This window comes from Gossypium raimondii, chromosome 11, assembly GCF_025698545.1.
Source record: "Gossypium raimondii isolate GPD5lz chromosome 11, ASM2569854v1, whole genome shotgun sequence".
In the NCBI taxonomy this organism is placed as follows: domain Eukaryota; kingdom Viridiplantae; phylum Streptophyta; class Magnoliopsida; order Malvales; family Malvaceae; genus Gossypium; species Gossypium raimondii.
Window position 1 is genome coordinate 23,749,538 of NC_068575.1, and position 25,502 is coordinate 23,775,039.

General features: G+C 34.0%; 1 protein-coding gene across 1 annotated transcript; it reads right to left on the bottom strand.

Moving 5' to 3' along the window:
* Nucleotides 1–18,667: 18,667 nt before the first annotated feature.
* LOC105788110 (ABC transporter G family member 8) lies at nucleotides 18,668–20,817 on the bottom strand. Its single transcript, XM_012614842.2, has one exon. The coding sequence runs from the start codon at nucleotides 20,655–20,657 to the stop codon at nucleotides 18,849–18,851; it is 1,809 nt and encodes a 602-aa protein (XP_012470296.1). The 5' UTR covers nucleotides 20,658–20,817; the 3' UTR covers nucleotides 18,668–18,848.
* Between the last annotated feature and the right edge of the window lie 4,685 nt (nucleotides 20,818–25,502).

A 25,502-nucleotide genomic window follows, 5' to 3' on the forward strand; every position in this document is an offset into this window, starting at 1 on the left:
CTGAATGGGCATTCAAATGGGCAGCTTAAACATGAAGCAAATGCACCTTGCAAAGATGAATGCATCGGTAGATCAATGGTCTTGTCCAGGTTCGGCCTTGCTCTTAAATTACTCCTTAAATTGGCACTTGTTGGCTGAAAAGATAGGAACATTAACGATAGTTGTTGAACAGTCGCACAAGTGTGAAAAGTCGGTTTTGAAGAGTCAAATATGTGTGAACATCATCAGCTAAATAGTCCCCCATGTGAACACTTAAAATAGGCTGAATGTAGATGTTTAAGGATGGCAATTAATTGAATATTCATTTGGTAGTGCCATGCATGTTTCGCCAAATACAATGAACCTTAGGTGCATGTACCCATGCCGTCAAGGAGATTCTGCACCAAATTAAATCCACAAATTAGTTCATGCAACACATACATTAAATTCAAAAGATAGGAATATAAAAATCGCTCATTTAGTTCGGTCAACTAGATAAATATTTGTGGTAGTTTAAGACATATTTAAGGCACTATACTAATTAGAACATATTAAATAACACTCAATAATTATTTTGACCGAAATTAAACTCAATTAATTAACTTAACTAATTTAACTAACAACTTAAATAAATAATCCAAAGAAATGAATATAAACGCAATTGAGCTTAAAATGAGCCGATTGAGCTAAGAGTGAGCTCGATGAGCTAAAGTTGAGTGAATGAACTTGAAGTAGATTGCACGGATTGCTTAATTTGCTGGCCCATGATTTTTCAAGTAGAACAGCCACGGATTCACTCCAAGCTCGATCCACCAAAGTTGAAATTGCATTTTTGAACTTATTAGCTCTAGCTCGAGTAATGGGTCCTTTTGGTGGCTCAAGGGAAATATCATTAACACTCGATAGCTCTTGGGTCTCGATCGCATCACTTTTTGTAGGAAATCGTTCTTTCCTCAAATGGACCCAAACCCAATCTCCAGGTTCTAGTACAACCCGTTTGCGCCCCTTGTTTGCTTTGTTGGTGTTGGCATCATTTGTTTTGGCTATTCGTTGCCTAGCCTTCTCATGTAGGGATTTCACCAACTCAGCTTTCTGTTCTCCATATAAATTAATAATGTGTTCAAGAGGTAATGGCGCAAGATCAAGTACTGTCAGTGGGTTAAAACCATAAACGAGTTCAAATGGAGAATAACCAGTTGTAGAATGAATAGATCTATTATATGCAAATTCAACAAATGGTAGGCATTCTTCCCAATTTCTAATGTTCTTTCCCACAACAGATCGTAATAAAGTCCCTAAGATTCGATTAACTACTTCAGTTTGGCCATCAGTTTTGGGGTGACATGTAGTCGAATAAAGTAATTTAGTACCAAGCTTACCCCACAATACCTTCCAAAAGTGGCTAAGGAATTTGACATCTCTATCAGAAATAATTGTTTTAGGGATGCCATGAAGTCTTACCACTTCTTTAAAGAATAAGTCTGCCACATGTGTAGCATCATCTGTTTTGTGACAAGGAATAAAATGTAACATCTTTGAAAACCTGTCAACAACAACAAATATACTATCTCTTCCTTTCTTAGTTTGAGGCAAACCTAAAATAAAATCCATGGATAAATCTACCCAAGGTGAAGTAGGAATCGGTAGAGGAGTGTAAAGGCCATGAGGCATTACCTTAGATTTTGCTTGTTTGCATGTAATGCACTTGGAACATACCTTTTCGACATCCTTCTTCATATGTGGCCAATGGAAGTGTTCTTGCAAGATGTCTAGTGTTTTGGCCACTCCAAAATGTCCCATTAAACCCCCACTATGGGCTTCATGAATCAATAAGTCTCTTATAGAACACTTTGGTATGCATAACCTGTTTATACGAAAAAGAAAGCCATCTATAAGAAAAAACTTCTCAAAAGCAGTATGTCCACAATTCTTATAGATATGGCCGAAATCAGCATCATCTTCATATAATTCCTTAATATGTTCAAACCCTAAGACTTTAGCATTCAATGTAGTTATTAAAGTATATCGTCTAGACAAAGCATCTGCAACTACATTATCTTTACTTGTTTTATATTGTATCACATAAGGGAATGTTTCAATGAATTCTACCCATTGGGCATGTCTTTTACTCAACTTACCTTGTCCCTTTAACCATTTAAGAGACTCAAGATTAGTATGTATGACAAACTCGTTAGGCAGCAAATAGCGTTGCCATACTTGAAGTGCACGAACTAGTTCTTTGTCATAAGTCGAGTAATTTAACTCTGCACCATTCAATTTCTCACTAAAATAAGCAATGGGTTGCTTATCTTGCATTAAAACAGCGCCAATTCCAATTCCTGAAGCATCACACTCAAGTTCAAAAGTATTAGAAAAATTAGGTAATTTGAGAAGAGGAGCAGAACATAACTTATCTTTTAGAGTTTGAAAAGCTTTTGCTTGGGTTTCATCCCATTTGAAACCCACTGATTTCTTTATAACCTCTGTTAATGGGGCATCAATAGTAGAGAAATCTTTCACAAATCGTCTATAAAAACTAGCTAAACCATGGAAAGATCTCACCTCAGTTACCGATTTAGGAGTCGGCCACTCCTTAATTGCCTTGACTTTGTCCTCGTCGACATGAATACCTTGAGCACTAACTATGAAACCTAAGAATATTAGTTTATCACAACAGAATGTGCATTTATCAAGGTTGGCAAATAATTTTTCAGCTCTCAGAATATTCAACACGGTTTTAACATGGAAAACATGGTCATCTAGTGTCTTGGAGTAGATTAAAATATCATCAAAGTAAACTACTACAAATTTACCCAAGTGAAGCCTTAAAACATGATTCATTAATCTCATAAATGTACTAGGTGCATTAGTAAGACCAAAAGGCATAACTAACCATTCATACAATCCAAATTTTGTTTTAAAGGTTGTTTTCCATTCATCCCCTTTCCTTATTCGAATTTGATGATAACCGCTTTTTAAATCAATTTTTGTAAATATGACTGACCCATGTAATTCATCAAGCATATCATCAAGTCTAGGAATTGGATGTCGATACTTTACCGTTATTTGTTGATTGGACAGCAATCAACACACATTCGATACGTACCATCTTTCTTTGGTACCAATAAGACAGGAACGGCACAAGGGCTTAGGCTCTCACGAATGTACCATTTGTCTAGTAATTCCTCAACTTGCCTTTGCAATTCCTTTGTCTCCTCGGGATTGCATCTATAGGCTGGTCAATTTGGTATTGAAGCTCCGGGTACTAAGTCAATTTGATGCTCAATCCCTCGTAAAGGTGGTAAACCTTTAGGGGCCTCACTAAAAACATCCTCATAATCCTGCAAAAGAGACTGAAACACACTAGGCAAATTTTCGTTAATGTTAGATAAAGATAAATAATTTTGCCTAAACCTCACAAGGATACAAGGCTGTTTATTGAGTAGGGCTCTCCTTACATCTTTTTTTGTTGCCAAAAAATTTTTCCCGCTCATTTTACCACTTGAGGATTCGCTCACCTTTGGGCTTTTTAAATTTTGACTTTTTCCACTACTAGCCTCTTTTCTCTCTGTCTTTTGTACTTGCTCTTTCTCCCTTACCCCCTCACAAAATTTCATCATCTTCAATTGATCTTTAAATACATCGGTAGGATTTAAAGGAGCAAAAGTGAATTTTCTACCTTTAAACATAAGAGAGTATCGATTAAGTTTACCTTGGTGTGTAACATCGCGATCAAATTTCCAAGGTCGTCCAAGGAGCAAGTGTGCCGCATGCATTGGGACCACATCACACCATACTTCATCTTCATAATTGCCGAGCTTAAAAGTGACCAAGGACTGTTTCGTAACTTTAACTTCAGAGCATTCATTAAGCCACTGAAGGTGATATGGCTTAGGGTGTTTGGTACAAGGCAACTTTAAAGTATCCACCAAATAGCTACTCACTACATTCGAGCAACCCCCACTATCAATAATGAGTGAACATAAATTACCTTTAATAAAACACCGAGAATAGAAAATATTGGTCCTTTGGCTATCATCATCTGTCATCTGAATGTTAAGGGTTCGGCGAACTACAAGGCATTGAAAATTAGCAAAGTCCCCTTCTTTTGGTGGTTCGACCAACTCTTCGCCATTATCAATGTCATCCACAAGTTCTGGCATATCTGGATCTGTTTTATCAGAGTCAGAAGTGTACTCACCATTATCTTTCAGAAGAAGTAATCTCGTGTTAGGGCATTCCCTACTATAATGACCTCGCCCTTTGCACTTAAAGCATTCAATCTCACGAGTCCTCTTTACATTCGAATCACCTAAATTGGACTGCTTAGAAGGTGTTTGCGTTTTAGCAGGAGCCCCTTTTTTCCAATCTGACTGTTTACTTCCATTACTCAAAGAAGACTTATTAGTAACAAAAGGTGATTTTGAACTCTTAAAATCAGAATTGGAATTGTTACCTCGGTAATATTGTGAAGTCGAGAAGGAACCAAACCTTTGTTCCTTTAGTTGTTGCTCGATCTCAATGGCTTTATGAACTGTTTCTTCCAAATCAATGTAAGTTTGTAGCCTCAATGTATTAGCTATCGGCCTGTTCAAACCATCAATAAATCGAACCATAGTTGTTTCCTCATCCTCCTCCACATTAGCTCTCTGAATGAGCATCTCCATCTCCTTAAAATATTCATCCACTGTCCTACTACCTTGAATAAGTCTCCTAAGCTTTGTTTTAATCTCTCTGTAGTAGTGAGGTGGAATAAACCTTTTCCTCATAATTTGTTTCAACTCATCCCATGTCGAAATCTCACCTTCATAATTTCGATGACGATTTACCCCAAGTTGAGTCCACCAACTTAATGCATAATCTGAAAATTCCAGCATTGCTAATGCTACCTTTTCATCATCCGGACATTTATAGTACCGAAACATAAGCTCAATCTTAGATTCCCATTCACAATAAGCTTCTGGATCATTCTTACCACAAAATTGGGGAATTGTGAACTTCGATTTTGCCAAAGAAGGTTGCCCACGATCATGAAAATCATTATCCATTCTAGGGACACGTCGAGGGCCCGCCTATAGGGTCGGTTATCCCTATCTTCCTTGATTGGATCTCGATATTGAGGTTCTTGATTCAATCGTACCTCATTCAAAGTAGTATTCAATGCTTGAAGTGTAGCATTTATTTGTGTGATTGCAGCAGCATGTCCGTCTAACTGTTGTTGGACTTTCATAAGTGTATCATTATAGTCATCTTTAGACATTTTCCAAAAACCTGCAAAAAATAAACACTCAACACTCAAAAATAAAAGTTAGCAAACCTCACCGTTAATCACTCAAAAAGAAAATTCAAATTCTCAATGAGGTAGAATTCAATCTTTCTTTATCAGAGTTTATATCAACCAATTAAAGAGTGTGAACCAAACTACCAAAGAATCCTAATTTGCACTAGGATGCCAAAAACTGACGAGACACCAATTGATTCGTGTTGCACCGAGGAAGGATTGTGCACACGTTTAAATCCTACTAACACAAGAAACAAGAAGGTGTTAGATATTGTAAAGGGAGAATAAAAGCAAACAAATGAAAACCTACAGGTAAGAATCAATAAAAATTGTTGAAATTGAAAAACCCGAAAAACTACGGAGTAACTTGACAACTTCGTTCGAGGTGTTCCCGATCTCAAAAAATCACAAAATTAAATCTGGAATATCCTTAAATATTGAATTTTTGATCTGGAAAGTTTGGGCACCAAATTCAACCAGCTGAATATTTTTTAAAATTTTTTATTGGATTTCGTATTTTTTTTATTTTTTGACTTTTTTGACTAATTTTTTTGTGGGAAATATTTTTTTATATTCAATAACAGTGCCACAAATATGTATGTAAAATTTCAGATCAATTAGAAAACGTTTACATACTCAAATGAATTTTTTTCAAAAATTTTTCTGGGTAAAACTGTTGTCTGTGCTTTAAAAAATTGATATCAGTTTAGAAATCAACCAAGAACACCCAAAACGCCCAAAATCTGATACCAAATGATATAGGAATGCGCGCAGACCAAGATCGAGTTGCCAAGTCATGAGAAACTCTACGAAAGGTCCTAGACGAACAGATCTGAAAACAAAAACAAAGATTAAGATTAAACCGAATCAGATTTGAATTTAAATCCCCAAATTTAATTAAAGGAGCAGCAAGAAACAAAGAAAGAGAACAATGGAATTGAATGATTCAAGAAGTGAATAAAGGATGCGATTCGGTCTAATTAAACACCCAAGATGATTTTCCCAAATTCCAGCAACTGATTGACCCCCAAACAGATTATAACCCAATCAGCCAAACCCTAGAATTTGGGGATTTTGAGGACGACTCCTTGCTGCCAACGAAGGAAGAATTAATCGATTCTTGGAGTTGGAATATGGCTGAAAAAACACAAGAATAACAGCAAACAAATGAGATAAAGAATCGACACAAGAGAAAGTAAATAAAGAAATCGAAACAGCAAGAAATAAAAGATAAGTCCTAAAGATCCTTGAAATCCCGAAAGATTTCACAAATCCCTTCAAACGGCTCTAATCTCCCCTCCAAAGAATATCAATGGCAAGAAGAAGGTTGAATATGGCACCCACATTCACAAGATTGTTAAAACAACTTCTAAAGAAAGCTTAAGAGAGAATTCTTGGAGAAATCCCCAAAGAAAATTCTGTACTTTAACAAAACTGAAATTTTAATGTATTGAGTAGTGAATACAAAGGGTGGCCGGCCATCTCTATTCTACTAATTCTAATCTCATTAGGAGAACTTAAAAATTAAACCTAATTAAGAAAAATAATAGGGAAATTTGGCTGGCCACTTAAATGGGTTGTTTTGGGCCGATTTTTAACATGAAATTTTCCTAGAGCCTAAAAAATTAAATTAACAATTAAAATGTTTAAAAATTGGGTCCTTTGACATTTTGGCCTGATTTTCAACTAAATATGTATGGATTTCTTGATTGGGCTGGAATTCGCTTATTGGGCCTCGCATTCAAGACTTTGGGCTTGTGATCCATCTCCTACCAAATTTAGGTCGTTGATGCTCATAACGGAGATCCAATGCACCTTGGCTGCAAGATTCGGTTTCTTGGACCAAGATTTCCAAGATTTGAAATCTTGATTTTCTCAATTCCTGAAATCGCTCCAAACAGTAAAATTGGGCCAAGATTCGGTTTCTTGATTTTCTTGAAAACAAGAAAGTGAATCTTGATTTTCTTGTTCTTTTGTGTACGCATCTAAGGCCTTACTAACAACAAATTCTTGAATGGTCCCATTTAGTTTGGAACGCATTTGTCGGGCCTTTGATCTCGTTATTGGGCCTTGTGGTAGTTTGAGCCCATGACGTTCTTGGGTTGGGCCTTTGAGACTCGAATCACATTCTGAGGCTTAGGATGGTATGAGTTCAAAGAAAGATATGGCTAAACACGGTTCAAACACTAGAAATAGTTAGGCACATGACATTGTTCCCTCTATTCCCCCTAAATGTCCCATCCAATCTCACCACCTTTTGTCTCCCTCTCTCACCTACCTTATCTCTCCATGTAGGGAGATACAATATAATACTAGCAACTATGGTTGGCTTAACAAGTTTTGGTACACTGATGACTGAGTTTTCTTTCACTTTTGTGACTTTTTTTTGTTTTTTCACTTGACTTTTTACTCTTTTTCTCAATCATAGTGCTTTTATTTTTGTTCTTTACTTTTTCTACTCGTTTTTACCTTTGACTTTTTTTCTTGATTTTTTTTCCTTTTTAGCACATTATTGCCTGACCTATAATCATTGTATCACATTATTTCTTCCTTTGTCACTCATTTTTTTGTTTGAAACCACTGTGATGTATCTATCTAAACCCTCAATATCTATGGTCTGACGTCCATTTCATAATGTATTAAAGGACCAAGGATAGGGAAGAGTTCAAGTTTTCAATTTTTTTGTTTCATCAAAAAGGAGTTATCAGGCTCAAATAAGGAGACTAGGGATTCATGCAATTAAGGTATTGTCATTTGAGAACTGGCTATTCAAATAATGCCTTAGGTCATCCTTAAGCATCCCACCATACACAATTTCTTTCATGCTTCGAATTAAACCGAATGAATAATAACCAATTCAAGTATTCATGTCTCTACGACTATCTATAAGATTTATATCTCATATGGCATCATCAAACATTCTTACTTAGGTACTTCTAATCTATTATGCAATTTACCTAACCTAGTCAATTTCCTTTAAAAATAATCAAATTATCTCATACCAATAAAAATTACATGCTTGACAAAAATCATTACATGTTTTATTATTTTCAATCACTATTCACAATATGAATATAATCCAAGCACCATGCAATAATAACAATAACACATTTTTGGTAAATAAATTATTAACTAAAACCAAGTAATCAAACAAATAAATAAAACACAAACTAATCCTATGTACTTCCCCCCACAATTTAGAACATACATTATCTCTTATCTAAAATAAGTAAAGTTCAAACAAGAAAACTTCCCTGAGAAGGTCGAATCCTTATTGTTATGATAACCTTGGGATTTGTGTACTCCAGGCTAACAGAAAAGTACCGAAAAGAAAATTCTATGAAAAGAAATACGAGATATAATGTAAAGAAAATAAAAACAAAAACAAGAAGAACAAGAACAAGAAGAAGTGTCAATAATAGATGACAGAACGTTTCAAAATATTCAAATGAACATGGCTTTTCAATGTTGCAAAGTTGCATTTTGTCTAGGATGTCATAACATTAGGGTGTGATTTCACAATATCGAGCCTAGTTTCTAGCTTCTTCAATTTTTTCGGTTCTATCACTACATGGTATCTACACTTGTTGTGGGAAAATTGAACAGAACTAAGATTAATAAAACAAAATAAATGAATAAAAAATAAAAATAAAAACGAAACAAAATTTAAAACAAGAAATAGAAGTTTTTCCACTATTGATATATATGAATCAACCCCTCCGGTCGCTTCCAATGATGTCTTATTTACGACTGACACGACATCCACATTACAAGCCATTTGGTACCAAATCTGAGCCAACCTAAATAATTTTTCATGGATTATTGCCTTGAGCTTCCTTCCCTCCATGTTGCGTGAAGTTTTGGTCACTCGAGCTTTATTGCCCTTGTCGAATGAGAATGAATCGACCTCATCAACCTCTTCGGCTGGCACCTTACCTACTATGGCTAGAAAGTGTATTGGCTCTTCTACACTTTCATCCAATATCGATTTAAGCTCCATGTCAGTGGTTACTTCTACTTTTGTGTTAGTGGTTACATCTACTGTTATGTCTAATTCTACGTTAATTAGATCGGAGATCGCTTTTGTAACAGCCTATTTTTAGTGAAATCAAAATAGTGGTTTTTGGACCACAAATTTGATGAGTAAATATTTATTTTATTATTATTTTAATTTATATGGTATGTTATTAGGGTTGTAAAAAAGTTTCATTACGAAATTTTGACGTTTGCATGCTTATTTAAGTGAAAAGGACTAAATCATAAAAGGTGAAAAAGTAGAGTTCTATAAGTTAGAGGTGTCAAATAGCTATGAAAATTTAATGTAAGAGGAATTATATGGTAAATAGACCATTTATATAGTTAGTGGATATCCATGGATTGGTTTTATTAAAATTATGAATATTTTTAAAGGGCAAAATGGTAAAATGGTAAATAAATATAAAATTTAATAAGTAAAAAATGTTATCTTCTTCAAATTGTTTCTTCTTCAATCGATTCTTCAAGGGAAAGAATAGGTAGGGTTTGGCTATTTCATTTTGCTTGCATGGTTTGTAGTTTGATTTCGTTTTTAATGATTTTTATATTTTCGGGATCGTTGTAGCTTAATCTAGCTAGCCCAATGACTAATTTGCAAAATTGTTAAAGGCTTAGAGTTTTTCCATGAACATGTTTGCATGATTCTTGAAATTTAATGAACGATTATGAGTCCTTGTTGTTAAATAAACAAGTTTTGTAAATGGATTTTTGATGAAATTGCCATTTAGGGACCTATTTGTAAAAGTGATAAAATTTTATGTTAAATTCTTGAAATGATGATTGTATGGATTGGTAGAGGTCCCAAGTGCATTCGGCTAGCATGAAATGTGGATGAAATTGCTTAAATTTCAATTTACGAGCTTAAGGATTAAATTGTAAATAAGTTAAAATATTAGGGGAAAATTGTAATTTTGCAAAAAATATGAATTTTGGACTGAATTGAATCGTATAAGTATTAAATGGATTATTTTTCCTATTTAGATCAAGATAGACCTCGTACGGATATAAATCGAACAAAAGTTAAAGCCTCAAATTAGTTGATCTCATTTCTATATCTTTGTTATCGAGGTAAGTTCATATGATTAAATAATGTTTTAATGTTTTATTGAATTATATATTCATGTATTGTCATGAAATTAAATGTGGAAATCCAACAATGTTACGATAATTATCGAGCCCCATTTGAACCTTAGGAATACGTAGGATACAAATGACATGTTGTTAGGGTTACCATGTTTCGGGTGCTAGTCCTAAATGTCCTACCAATGGCTGAGGTCCGACATTTGTTGTGGATACTCATCAGCTTCTGTGAGCAGTATCGTGTAGCTTACATTCTGATCGTCAGCTTGTGTAAGCAAACCCATTTTATGGCTTGAGTCAGCAACAATGTAAAGGAAAATGAAAGGAAAGGTTATATGTTTAGCACACTTCATGTGAGCTTTCCCACGTATTTGATGTTATTCTAAATGGTTCAACAGGCATGAAAAGGAAAGGAACGATAAGCGTCCCAATCAACTATGTTATGAACCTATGGAAATGTATGAAATGATAATGATCAATGAATGGAGATATGTTTATGGAGAGTATGAATTTAATGGCATTATGTTCATGTAAATCTACCTTACCATGTAATAATTCAATTGAGTTATGTGTTAAAGCACTAACATGTGTTGTTGATGATGCTTAGGCTTGTGCCGAGCTTATGTTGGATTGAATCATGTTTAAATTATAATGTTATTCCTTGAAATGGTAAGTTATATTCATGATTTACGAACTTACTAAGCATTATATGCTTATGTAGTTTTCTTTCCTATGTTTTATAGATTATTGAAAACTCGATCGGTTTAGAAACTAGTCGGAGACCTATCATGCTATCCAGCGAATATATCAGTAGTTTTTGATGTTTTGGTCAAGGTTATAATGGCATGTATAGGTGGACTTGTGGTTTATGTTAGTTGATAAGTTTGGCATGTATATGTGTTATTATGGTTGGTATACTTTTGGTACTTATAGCATTTTGTTGATGTTTGTTAATATGGTTAAGTTTATGCATGTTTTCAATAGCCAATTTGGTATGTGATGGAGTAGTTGCAATGTGGTCAAGTATGGTATGTTTGAGATGGAAATGAGCTAGATGTGTTTGAATGAAATATGGCCAATTATGCATAAGTTTAGGTATGTTAGTTTGATTGTGATTAAGGTGCCTATATGGCATATTGGTTAAATGGAATTTGGTCATTTGAATTGGTCATGTTATGCATGTTTTGGTATGTTTGTGATGCCTTGGTCATGTGTGCCAATTGTGTTTAGGTACAAGCTTGAAATGGGTGATGGAAATGGCTTAATTCTTGGCCAATTTCATGTCCACACGGCCTAAGACACGTGTATGTCTCAGCCATGTGTGACACACAACCATGCGACACGATCGTGTGTCCCTTTCTGTTTTTAAAGGTTAAAAGTCAAGCAGTTACATGACCTGACACGCTAATGTGTGAGGCCATTTTGAGTGTTACACGGCTTGGCACACTGGTATGTGAACCAATTTGGAAATTTACACGAGCATAGACACGGGCTGAGACATGGTTGTGTCCCTATTTCGATTGTTACACGGCCAGAGACATGGGCGCGTGTCTCATCCGTTTGAGTTACACGGCCGTGTGACCTCTGCAGTTTAAAATTTCTAGCTTTTTCCTCAATGTTCCAAATGTTTTCAATTTAATCCCGAATCATTTCTAAAGTGTTCCTAGGGCCTCGAAGGCTTGATTAAGGGACAATATACATGTGGATAAATGATTTATGCCATGATTATGTTGAGGTACTAAATGTATGTCTTAAAGTTACGTTTTTACAATAATGCTTTGTAACCCTATTCTGACGACGGATACGGGTTAAGGGTGTTACAGCTTTAGCCATATTCAATTCATCCCCATGATCTTCGGTTCCAAACTCTTTTTGATTGCTATTGTCTAATTTAGGGTGGTCAACGATAATACAAGGGTCCTCCGGATCAAGGTTGGAAACATCATACATGACCTCTTCCCTTGGAGGTAGCACCCCAAATATCTCTTAACGCATTTTCCTCATTTGTTCCATCATGTCTAGCATGTTTGATAATCTTTCGAAGTTGGATGGCTCAACAGTTTCATATGAAGGAATCTTATGCAAATCACAAAGAGATTCATCTGAGTGTTTGAGAATATCATTGTCTTTGTCGTACTACTCATAAAGAGGTTTGTATGAGTACTCATTGTCCTTACACTTGTTACCATTGCTCCATTGGTTCGTCATGGCTCCGTTTGACCAACCTGTTATGTAGTTCCATTCGTCATTCCAAGGGGTCCTTTCATTATTATATCACATGTAATCAAAATTTTCCATAATTAAATCTTCTAGTCAACAAGGTAAAAAAATTGGGAATAAAAATAACACAATTAATTAATATAAAAATTAGTACACTATCTAGCTCGTTTGTCTTTCGACTAATATTATTCACAAGTAATTGATTTAATAACAATTATCACAATCGCAATCCTTGACAACTTGACCGCCTCCGGACTAACTAACGTCTAGAGTGTGAATAGTGCTACAAAATATATGAAATTGAGGCGGTATTTGCAAGTATACGAGTTAGGTTGTAATAAAACTTGTTTACAACGAAACACTTGGTAAGTATTCCGAGGATCATACCCAAGGGATTGCAATTTAGGGAAAACTGCTATTAAGCCAATTACCAGAAATAATTACTAATCTACTTGAGTCATGAATTTGTAATGTTAATATTGAAGATAATAATATTAATAAACTAAATAAATTGAAAAAAATCATAAATCTACTCCTAAGTTAATGTACCGGCTTCTCCTCACCCTTGTTTCGACTATGCAAGTTCCTTTAGTCTAGATCCAATTGTTTTACCTAATTAATTATTGATTTAGGGTTTTATTCAACTAGCTAGTCATCAACCTACTTGCGCCTCTCGACGTTCAATTAACATAATGAGTCGATAAGAACTACTTATCTCTCGACCTCACAGTCCATACCAGATTCGGGTAAGCTTTTCATGAATAGACAATACCGATTTTAGGTTTATTCCCACCTATATGACTTCCTAGGGTCGTCAAGCCTAGAGTTTTAGGTTCTTCCTTTCCCAACCAACTGATCCGCTATGAAACTCTATCTTTCAATCAATTAATTAGGTTAAAACAATTGAAACATGTGAAATATGCATAAAGCATAAATTGATTCTAATATTTACACAATCATTCAACTAACAATGTTAAAGAAAGAGAAATAAAGAATAGAATAAGGAAAAGAGATGCTCATGGATTTATTGATGATAGTGTGCCTCCGGAACGATCTCCACTCATGGAAGTCTCACTTCGGAATAGGATCTTTCGATTACAAGAACATAAAATACCCTAAGTGAAAACTAATAACGAAATAAAAAACCTAAGAATAATTTTTGTCTCCCTAAAATTGCCAGTTTAAAATAATTACAATGGGTTTTATATAGGCTAAACTCAAAATATTAAATTGCTTAAATTATCCTTGAAGTCCTTAGAGTTTAACTAGGACAAATACTCCTAATTTCCCTCAAAAACGCAATTATCTCATGCAAGGACTTTTTGGGTTGCGCAGGGGCGGTGTTGCAACACAGGCCTATAGTGTTGCAACATCGGGTCCGATGTAGCGACATCGAAGGTAGTTTCGCTTTGAGACTTTGTTTTTGCTTCTGTCTTCGATGTTGCAACATTGGTGTCTTGATGTAGCGACAAAGGCATTAGTTTTGGCTTGAATATGCATATTTAGCTCTCAATTTTTCCTATAAGACCATGTAACCTTATTTAGATATATAAAATATAATAAAAACTACTAAAAATAATAAATTACTACTTTAAGCTTGAAAACCTAAATATATGCTAAGATGCTTTGATTTAAATATTAAACAAGCTAAAGTTATGTGTAAAAAGGATGTAAATAATTATAATTCATGGCAGATCAGAATTATACCACTATGAATGATGCTACATACTGTAGAAGTTGTATACCCAACGCACCAATTTTTGGTTCCTTATTATTTGAACTCTAACTTTTACTTACATTAAAGTATACGAGTCACGCATACATAGTCTATCATCCACTCAAGATTAAGGTATGTTGGACTATGAATGTCACAAGTGAATAAATCTATAAACTGATTCAAGATCTATTCTACTAGGGTCCAGTCTGATGTATTGTCAGTCTATCTTCTAGGAGTCATCCGCACCAATGTCCAAAACAAAGCATCTTCCCAAATGGACTTGATAAACTACATATTAGTTTTTCAATCAGTTTGCTCATTTCCGATTAAACTAAGGACATGTTTGAGTTCATCTACTAATAGAAATTATCTTTTTGTACTTCAAAATGAAATCCTATAATTTAACTAAATATATAAAATAACCTACAATGTAAATTAAAAACCTAACTTCAAATCCTACATTAAGATCTTGTACACAACTTAATATAAGAATCCTAAAGAAAACCTAAAATTATTCTAAAGTTTAAATTAACTCGTCCAATGGACTATAAAAACCTTAAACAAAATGGAACCTAAATAAAAGCATTTAAAATCTAAAATCTAAAAATACTAGTGACCCAAAATCTCAAAATCACAATCATAAACCGAAGCATATATAAAGAAAAGAAAAGAAAATTATGACAAATAATAACAATAATAATAGTAATAATACCAATAACAACACTTAAATAATAATATATATGACAGTAATAATAATTAACAGAAGTAAAACGATGAAGATGAAAATTAATGCAAAAATTCTAAATCAAAACATAAATAAATAAATGAAATGAAAATGAAATAAGAAAATAAAGGGTTAGGGTTTAACAATGAAAGTAAGAAGCAGAGCACTGAACAGGCAATTATTTGCCTTGGGTTTTCGAAATCGGAGTAAACACAAATCAAAGGGACTGAAATTGAAATATTCCCTTGCGGCGGTCCCCCTTAGCAAATGATGGGGGCAAGGAGGACTTATGAACAAATTCCCCTTTTTTCATGGTTGTATAAAAGGTTGAGAACCTAATAATTTTAATAATTTCCCCTTTTCTTTTAACAAATACCAAATGACTGTCTCTCTCTTTTTCTCTATTGTCTGGTCTTCTTCTCGGCAAGCTCCCCCGCCAGAGAACCCAAGGGTTCTCCGGCCTCCAGTAGCGGAGCACGGTGGCCGGTATATTAAAAACTTTTTTCGAAAAATGTTTTGTTTCTTTTAGTTCTTTTCTGTTTTCATGTCTTTTTCGGTCTTTTTGTTCGGTCTCTGGTCTAGCTCCTTTACCGGAGAACCGTCCTGTCTCCGGCGCTGGAGCTCCTTCACGGTGGACTCAATATAAAAAATAAATAAAACAAGCCACTTTTTAAACCCCGTACTCTTCTTTTTAAAAAAAAAGAAGAAGAAAAAGCCGACATCGTCAAACTCTTTTTCTTCCTTAATTCTCTCCTTCGAATGAATACCTTCGAATGGGCCTCTTCCTTTGCTTACTACTTTGTCTCTATTTTTCTGGGATTCTTTCCTTTTAATTTTATTTTGCTTTTTTCTTGGTCTGCTAACCTAGGGTTTTTGTCTTTTGTAGTCTATATACTAGTTTGTGCTAATCTCGTTTATTGCTAATCCTGTATTGCTCAATCTGTAATCTGTTCGTTTGGTTGTTTAATCCATTTTTGTTGTTTGTAAAATTTCAAAAATTGTGTTTATTTTTACCAATTTACCCTTATGCTGAGTACTGGGGCTATCGGTTGCCAAAATGAATAAAATTGCAATCTTGATTCTTTCTTCCACCGGCCGCAACAGTTTGCTAGGTACAACACCCTAGCTATAAAGATAAAAAAAGAAAAAGAAAAAAAATAAATATGGGCCTTTAGGCCGAATTTAAAACGATCAAGAAAATTATTTTAGCCTTGTGTCTTGCAAATGATTAATTTTGGGTCAAAGAAAATGAAGCAAACTTGGAAATTGGGCTTTGAACAAAAATTGGGCTTGAGAATCGATTTTAACATTAAAAAAGAAATGATTTGAGGCTTAGAAACAATCTATTTTTTCAAAGTTTAACTAGCTTCCAACGGCCTAGGGTCAAAAGCAAATTTACAAGATTTATTAATTGTAATGGACAAAAAAAAGAAAAGGAAAAGAATGGATAAAAAGAAGAGGAAAAGTAAATATTTGTAAAGGAAAAAAAAAGTAAGTAAAGGAAAGGAAAAGAATGGAAAAAATAGTAGTAAAGGAAAAGAATTGAAAGTTAAGGAGAGGAGAAGTTATATGGTTATTTTGTTTGGATAATTAAAATTAATAAAGGAAAAACATAGAATGACTTTTCATTATATATTTTTATTAAACTATAGAAAGTTAAAGAAGTGATTATTTATAATATTTTTTCAATTATATTATTCTCAAGGAAAAAGTAAATGATATTCACTCCTTTTACTTAAAAAAAAGTTATCCAAATAAAGGAAAGGGTATTACTTCCCCTCACTTTCCTAATCTTTTCTTTTCCTTATTTTTATTCATATGGAATTTTAGTTCTCAATATAGCTGGTTATAGACGGTTAACTCTAGTTTTTTCCTTAATTCTTGAGATTAAATTTTAGTAAATCTCAAGAGTTTGTGAGCTGAATTGGATACTTTTGGCAATCCAAGTAGGCAAGTGGAGATATCTCAAGTATGGGACTTGATGAGCATTTCTCAACTCTTCCTATAGCTTGATTTCTGAATATTAATGATTATTATATTGCCTTGTTTTGAAAGCATTAGCTAAATTTCTTCAAGGTTAGACGATGAGTTGATGTGATAAGATTAACACGGATGTCAATTTACATGTTAATTTTGCTTAACTGATTGGGCTCAACTTGATTTTAGTGTTTGATACACATTAGTGTTTCTAGTCATACAATAAATGAGAGTTAACCATAGTGATCCAATCAATTAGTGTCGTGGGAGATAGAGCCAACCGGTGAAGTTCTAAATTAGAGGCAAACGTTATTCTTTCTAGTTTTATCTTTGGAGTATTTATTTGACAATGATCACTTGAAAATATCAAGAAATATTATTTTAGAAAATTCATTGAAATATATATGTTGTTTTAGAGATAAAATCCCAATTCTAATATTAACATTCTGCTTCTTTTTTATGTCTGTAAAATTTGAAATTTTATTTTAACATAATAATGAATAAATTTGAAAAAATTGTTATAAAGTATAATATGATGATTACTCATTTTATTATTTAACCATGAAATCAGAGATTTAATTTTTAATTATAAAAAAAAACATATTCGATAACTAATAGTTTAATTCTTTTAAAAACATCTGCGACCACCATTAATTAAGGTTAAGGTCAACAACCCGATTTGGAAAAAAAAATTGGTGAAGCTACAAGTAGGTAGCGAATTAGCATGTAGGTGTTAGGAAAAGCAATAATTAGGAGTTCACGTGTGAGATAAATAAAAGGAGAACCCGTGAAGGATGCACTGATTCCAAGCGAAGGAAAGCAGACAAAATTCCTGGCATTTCACCACCCGACAACACCCTATTTATATCCACTCTACGACAACTTGGATTCATCAGCACTTCCAGCTTCAACCTTCACCATCAGGTTCAGCAATATAAATAGATGGAGACCCGTGACTCATTCTTTAGTATCAATGCCAACTCATCCGTTGCTTAAAAATGATCTTGTGGATTGAATTATTATAAGATGATTTTTTCTTTGTGTATGGGACAATAACATGGCAGCTTTTGCAAATAATTTTTCTATTCTGTTTTCTTTGTTCCTTTGATTTGTTCTCAATCAACAATATGTAAGATGAGTCAATTTTGGCACTTGGATTTGGAGTGAAATAGTTAACCTATCGTTTCATAAGTTTCTTATAGAAGCAAATTAGTTCCAGTATAAAAGAAATCAAATTTAAATGTCTATTTATTTTTAAAGTAAATATTTTAAAATTCTAAAGAGTGTAAGCTTGTTAGAATATTAAAATTATTAAAATTATTGTATTTCACAATGAATTTTCGAGGCTACGTATTTTCAATATCATATTTTTGGTGTACTTTTTAATATCATTTTAAGCACAAGTGAACAACTTTTTAGTGTTGAAATTTACTTTCACTTTAAAATTAAATTCATTAAAAAAAAAACTAATACAGAAAATTGAAAGTAATCCGGACAAGTTTCAGCCAAGGATGTCATGAGCCATGCTTCGACTGTCGAGCCATGTCTTGTAAGAAGCTTGCGAGTTTGCCAGGCTTATTGATCCATGTGAAACTTTCCTGGCATCTTTCGAGATCTAAACAACAAACCTTAAAATAAAAAGGAGGAAAACATATTTAAGTTTGAAGTTTGTACTTTTTTGACAAATCAAATGAATTATTCTAAGCAGCCAAGCCATTACAGGGACTATGATTTGAGAATTAAGGGAAAGAAAGATTGGGACATAGCAAAGCAAACAAGATAAGGAAAGAAAAAGAAAAAGAAAATCAAAATGTGACAATTGAAGCTTAATTTCTTCATTTCTTTGATCTTGAAACCCTTCTAATCAAAACTAGCAAACATAGAAGACGATAGAACACAAAGAACCCAACTAAGATGTAGATGTTTGTCCATCTTTGTCTCTCATGGAGTCCTTTCTTTTGTAATACATCAGCTCCTGTTACCATGCAAGTGCTGGTTTCATTGTACCAAAGAAAACACCTTGATACCAGGCAAGAATACTCATTGATAAGAAGCGCATCAAGAGCGTATTTATACATTGAGAAAAAGTGCATGAAGAGCCAGTACTTGGGCATGCTATCCTTGGAGATGAAATAGCCAGAGAAGAGGAAAAAGGAACCCAGAAGTATTGTTACAAGTGAAGTTCCGGCTATATAATTTGGCGCAAGAGAACTTAAGAAGAGGACAAATGAATTTGCCATTAGAACGATGATCCAAATGACCAAAACGAAGTAAGCAAAAGCTTGCCATGAAGCACATAGACCCACTAAGAAGTAGACAGAGATGGAATATATGACCGCAATGGCAAGCAAATAAGGCAAGAAGACAAGGGTATTGGCTATGAGGTAAGACGAGAGTCTATAAACCCCGCTTGACGTTTCCCTCAGCAGAATTGGCCTTTCATTAAGGAAGATTGGCAGGGTTTCAGTTGTAGAGGAGAGAAGGAAGGTTAGGGTGAAGGCAAAGAGACCAAATCTTTTCTCTATGCCTTCCTTGTCATAACCAATATTAATGTAGATTGTACCTAAAACAAGACCCACAATAAGAGCTTCTAATGCATTGGTTAAAAGAAGCTGCCGTGTTCTGTATATAATCTTCCAAAACCTGTTATATAGAGAGCAGATTTCATCAAGTCTTGAGCTTCTATACCTGACATCACTTGCTCCTTTATAGTCGGGGCTTATAACAGATTCTTGTGGTGATGGAGGGAGTGATGGAGGTGTAATCGGTTTGTTAGCATGCAGCTGGTTTAATATTTCCATTGCATACTCGAGGGCGTTGAGCTGAGGCGGGACGGTAAACCCGTTGGAGCTTAAGAATGCCTCAAGAGAAAATAGAGTACCATGGTGCACCACAGTCCCTTTTGATAGCAAGAGGATTCTATCAATGGTGGAAAGAATCTTGAAGCTTGGTTGATGTATGGATAAAACAACAGTGCGGTGACGTGAAGCAGCTATTGATTTGAGGATCTGCATTACATTGAAAGCGGAAGTACTATCAAGGCCTGAAGTGGGTTCATCAAGGAGTAATACAGCAGGGTCATGGAGGAGACTTAGACCTATTGAAACACGCCTTCGCTCACCACCCGACAGCCCATGAGATAGCTTGGTGTTAGACAAGTGCGTTAGACTTAGCTCTGACAGAAGAGATGTCACGGTGGTGTCGAGATCAGATGTTTTAGGGACGAGAAGCCGGGCAGCAAAAGCAAAAGTTTCAGCCACAGTCAGCAATGGCAAGCATGCGTCATGTTGAGGAACATAAGCTGAGAGCTTCCGAAATGAAGAAGGGTTGATAGGAGTGGAATTGAGTAAAAGAATGCCATTTGTTGCTGACGTTCGAGCTGCTAGGATGTCAAGGAGGGTGGACTTTCCGGCTCCGCTCGGGCCAACAATAGCTAGGATTTGTGAGGGATTTGCAGTGAAGGATACATCCCGGAGGATGTAAGTTGGGGGCGTAGAGGTGCAAGGCTTGAAAAGGAAATAGCCCGTGAGAGAAGTGGTTGAGGTGGTTGATTTAGTATAAGAGACGGAGGATGCCGTTAGAGTATAGGTTTTGAGCGGTGGTGATGGTGGCGGCGGGGATGGGGAGGCTAATTGATCTTCCATGGAGGAGGCGGGCGGATTGGCTGGAGGGAGAGGATTTTGTAAATAGAGAATGGGGTGTAGAGAGGTTGGATGATGGCAGTTTCCATCAAGTTGGAGTATAATGTTGGGAGAGGGGGAGGAGATGGACGAATTAAAAAAGTTAAAGGGCTGACCCTTTAGTACTTATGTTTATCTAATCTTGAGTTTATAAAATAGATTTATATTTAGCGAGAATATTAGTTCGATCTTGATAAATAATAAATGTTATTACATTAAATAAAATAAAAATGTAAAAAGTTTATAAATAGATATTAATAATTTTATTTAAATATATTAAATAATAATTAATTATAAATAATCATAAATCATTAAATTCCAAATTTTAAATCTGGAAGTTATTATTTGTTTATAATATCTACTATCAACCTTTAATTATATTTAAATAAAATTATCAATATTTATTTATAAATTTTTAATTATGTGTTATATTTTATTTATTAATGATACATGAAATTTATCCACTTTAACATCTTCCAACTATTATTCTTTATATTTATCAGAGGATGTAAGATAAAATTATTGTTGCTTATTTTTAAAACTTTTCTGTTTATATGGTATCATACATAAATGTAATATAACAAAATACTCTTACGTGGATAACTTTATTTAATAACACATGATAAAATTTCTAAATTTAAAAGTAAAGTTTGATTTATCTAATTAATTATTCATGTAGTCAACATAAGATAAAAAATATTTATTTATTCATTTAAAATTAATTTTTTATCAGAATATAACATTGATTTTTTTTTGAATTTTACCTTCCATAATCGATTAATTTATATATATATATATATGTGAAATTTTATGAAATTTATGAATTTAAGCCCTTTTTATATTTACGAGAATAAACTATTTTTGGAGAGAAAAGTGCAAATGCGTCTTGTAAGGTGCGTTTTCACTTTTTTTAAAATGTTTTTTTTTCTTTTTTCATTTTGTGGTTGGAAATTAGAGTTTATGAATTTACTTTTGTCTGTGTTTGAGATATACATTGTTATAGTTTTAATGTTGTTTTGTAACGCCCTCAACCTAACCCAAATCACTGAGTCTAGATCTTGGGTATTACCTCATGACACTTAACAAATTATCAGAACAAACATCGCCTACTCTTGATTTGAAGTATATTTCTTATTTATTTTATAAAAAGACTTCATTATTAAAGAAAATTATTTAAAAACAAAATAATACATGAGAATTATTATAATTTAATTACAACACAAAAGTTTATTAAAGACTGACTCTAAAAAATGTAATCCTACTATACGCCACTTTTTCCAGATTGACTACTATATGCATAATAACCCAGTTCGCCCTTTCCTTGGTGCCCTTCTGGTGTCGTCCCTCTTGGCATAATCATTCACAATTATACCTGAAACATAAACATAACAATTGTAAGTTATACAAATTTAGTGGTTTTAAGTACAAAGTACCTTTAAACTTTTCTTGTTGGACTCTACATTCTAATTCTTTAAATTACCATTTCTGTCTTTGGCAGATTCCTACACATCGTCCGATATATATATAATATCTATGCATTACTTACCATACTTAAAGAATCATCCTTAACTTAACTTATTAGCTGACTTCAGATCTTATCAGACAATAATACCATTTCCTCTTTATTCAGACAACTTGCATCGTTTATCCCAGAATAATTGTTCATAGACACTGTGCATTGGAGGATACTTACACTTTTTTGTGGATTCTCACATGAAGTTGAATACCATCAGTATACCAATCAAGTCATATTCTAGATCAATACCGAAACACAAGCTCATACTAGAAATTTAACTAACTGGATCATTTAGAAACATTCTTCGCCACTCTTGTTACAAGGCATAACAATACCCAAATTGAAAAATGGCACAAATATCAGATAATTCTAGAGTCGAACATGATGCTATTCAGATATGGCGGATACCAACAACTCAGGTTTCCAACCTTAATTACCACAAATGAAATTAGACCGATGAATACTTGTATATCTCTATTCACTAAGAATACGTTCAGACTTTAAATTGACAAATGATCACGGTGGATAACCTTTTTGAACACACAGATTCATTCGATTACATCACAGCACTATTCAAACCAAAATAAATCCAGGCATAAAATATCTTTATCAGAGACTTATCTATCGAAGGACTTCTTAGAATTTATCCAAAACTTACCACAAGGGCAATACATAATTCACCACATAAACTTAATAGAGTACGCCGCAAAGACAACATACAGAGTCATATGTTTACTATACTGACGAACTTTTCACAGAAGGTGCCATGAGTTTCTCCCTCATGTAAATTAACATTATATCAAAGGCTTCACCATGAACATTCATATCATCACATTATGCCATGGGTGTCAGTCACATGGTCTTACACACTTTCATGTCATGATCTGTTAGTCCATTATTCATATATTTCATGGGTTTAAATCGCATGGTCTTACACTTATTTTCATATCGTGATCTGCTAGTCTGGTTAGCATTATAATTGCCCTACTAGAAGCTTCACAAAGGGATATTACTCAGAATTCACTTACTAGATTGTTCACACACTTGATCGATTCATATTTTTCCTTATATCAAACTTTACCTTCATACTTTTTAATCAACATTTTTTTCAACAGAACTTGATACATATCATCATAGCACACATATCATATTTACTATTCTTCATATACTTATCAATTATCAGAGATGTCATTATCATTTATATATATTTACTTTTACTTGAACAGTTTTCATGCAAGAGTGTCACGTCCCATATTTTTATTATTAGTGGTGTAAGTTTGAGAACAAGGAAGTGTTTGGTCTAGTGGTTTAAATGCTCATTAACTATCCTAGTGGTCATGAGTTCAAGCCTCCATGTTCATATATATTTTTTAAAATTTTACCCATTTTTCCCATGTGCTTTATGAGTTGCCATCCACCCCGTAGTCACCATTTTTAGGAGGATTCCTTTCCCCCATTAAGAGTCAAACTTACCTTAAGTTGAGGGTGCATGATCCCATTTTCACTCCATGTCTCCCCCCTTGCCAATATTAGAAGAAGTTCATTGAACCTAGACCTAGTTGACTAACCTATTCCCACTCTCCCAACCTCACATTGCTGTCCCCTCCTCCCTCTCCTCCACATTCTCTCTCTCTCTCTCTCTCTCTCTCTCTCTCTCTATTTTCACTTATTTCCTCTCTTATCTAGCCACCACATTTTTTTCATTTCTTTTGCTCCCTTTCTCCTACGTGATCGACTTGAGCACCTCCTAGCATCGTACATTTTTTCCACCACCACACCGCCCATTTCCTTTTCCCACATCCAACCGTCGTTGAACTGTTTCTGGTGGTTGAATTTATTCTCTTTTCTTCCTCGGTTCATTGTCAACCTTTTATTTTTATTAATCTTATATCCTTTTACTTTAATGATTCTTTTAAATTGCCCAACTCTCCGATCTAGTGTTTATTTCAATCCATCGCCTATCTCGATTTGATCAAGTGTGCAAATGTGGATTACTTGATCATCCATTTTCCCTCTTAAGTGTTTTCCACTCTTGGCCAAATGGTATAGGGGCCATAAGAATTATGTTTACTCATTTATTTATTTATTATTTATGAGTAACTCCATCCCATACCCTCTTGAAGGTTCAAACAAAAATCATAGGGGAGATCCTTAATTTCGCATTAGAAATAATTAAATCGAGTGTCCAAAATTGTGGGGTAAGTATTGGTGAGGCTATTAGTAACTGATTTATTAGTGAAAAATTACCTTCAACGGATATTAACAATAAACATTACTCATGTGTTAGATACGTCTTTCGAGTTTGATCAAAGCGAAATTGATGCTAAGGATTGTGGCATTTTGGATCTACAATAAAAGGTGTGGGATCGGTGCTACTAGTTGTATGTGATGCAATTATTTTTTTATATAAATAAATTAATTACAACCAATTGTGAGTACACTAAGTAATCAAAGAGGAGCTGAAAAACTCATTACAAAGGACCCAAGTAAGTGACTCTGACCGAGTATATTTTATGAAACCCATGAAATATGATGTGATTATTACTATGTTAATGATGTATGTGTAGATCTCATTTTCATGACATGTGCTGCATGGCTTATGTGATATGTTTGATGATTCAAATATGTGATATTTATATATGAGTATGTGAATATTGAGATCTATGCTCTAATGTGTCAAGCATGATTAAAACATTTTTAAGTGTTATAACTTATGAATATTATGATGTTTGACATGCCGTGCTTAAAATATCTTTATGTGTATGTGAATATATTTGTGTTGATTTCACACTGGGCCTTTTAAAGCTCACCCACATTACTTATGTGTTTTAGATAATCCTCGTGGTTAGGACTCAGAGTCGGTTGTCGGTGATGCTCTCGGAAATGTTTCTTTTACGATTGTGGATTTTTCATAAGTTTTGGACTTTTATGGACATAATACTTCTTATTGGGATTTTATTTTGGAATAGACTATTGAACTGCGGCATGAGATTTTTAAACTTTGGACATCAGACAATTTGCATGGACTTTTATTATGGATTAAATAGTTTGGTATTTTCTTAATAAAACTGTTTTTTCGCAAACTCAATTTATCTATAACCCTTAAAATCGGGCCTATACGCAATGGCCCAATCTGAGCCATTACATGGGCCTTGAAGATGGCCAAAATGATTTAAAAAAAATTCACTTACCTTTTAAAAACATTTGATTTTGTAAAGCATCTTGTACTTTTTGTTATAGAGTTATGTGTTCCTTTATATTTAAAAATTATTTGAAATGTAACTTAGTTTTTA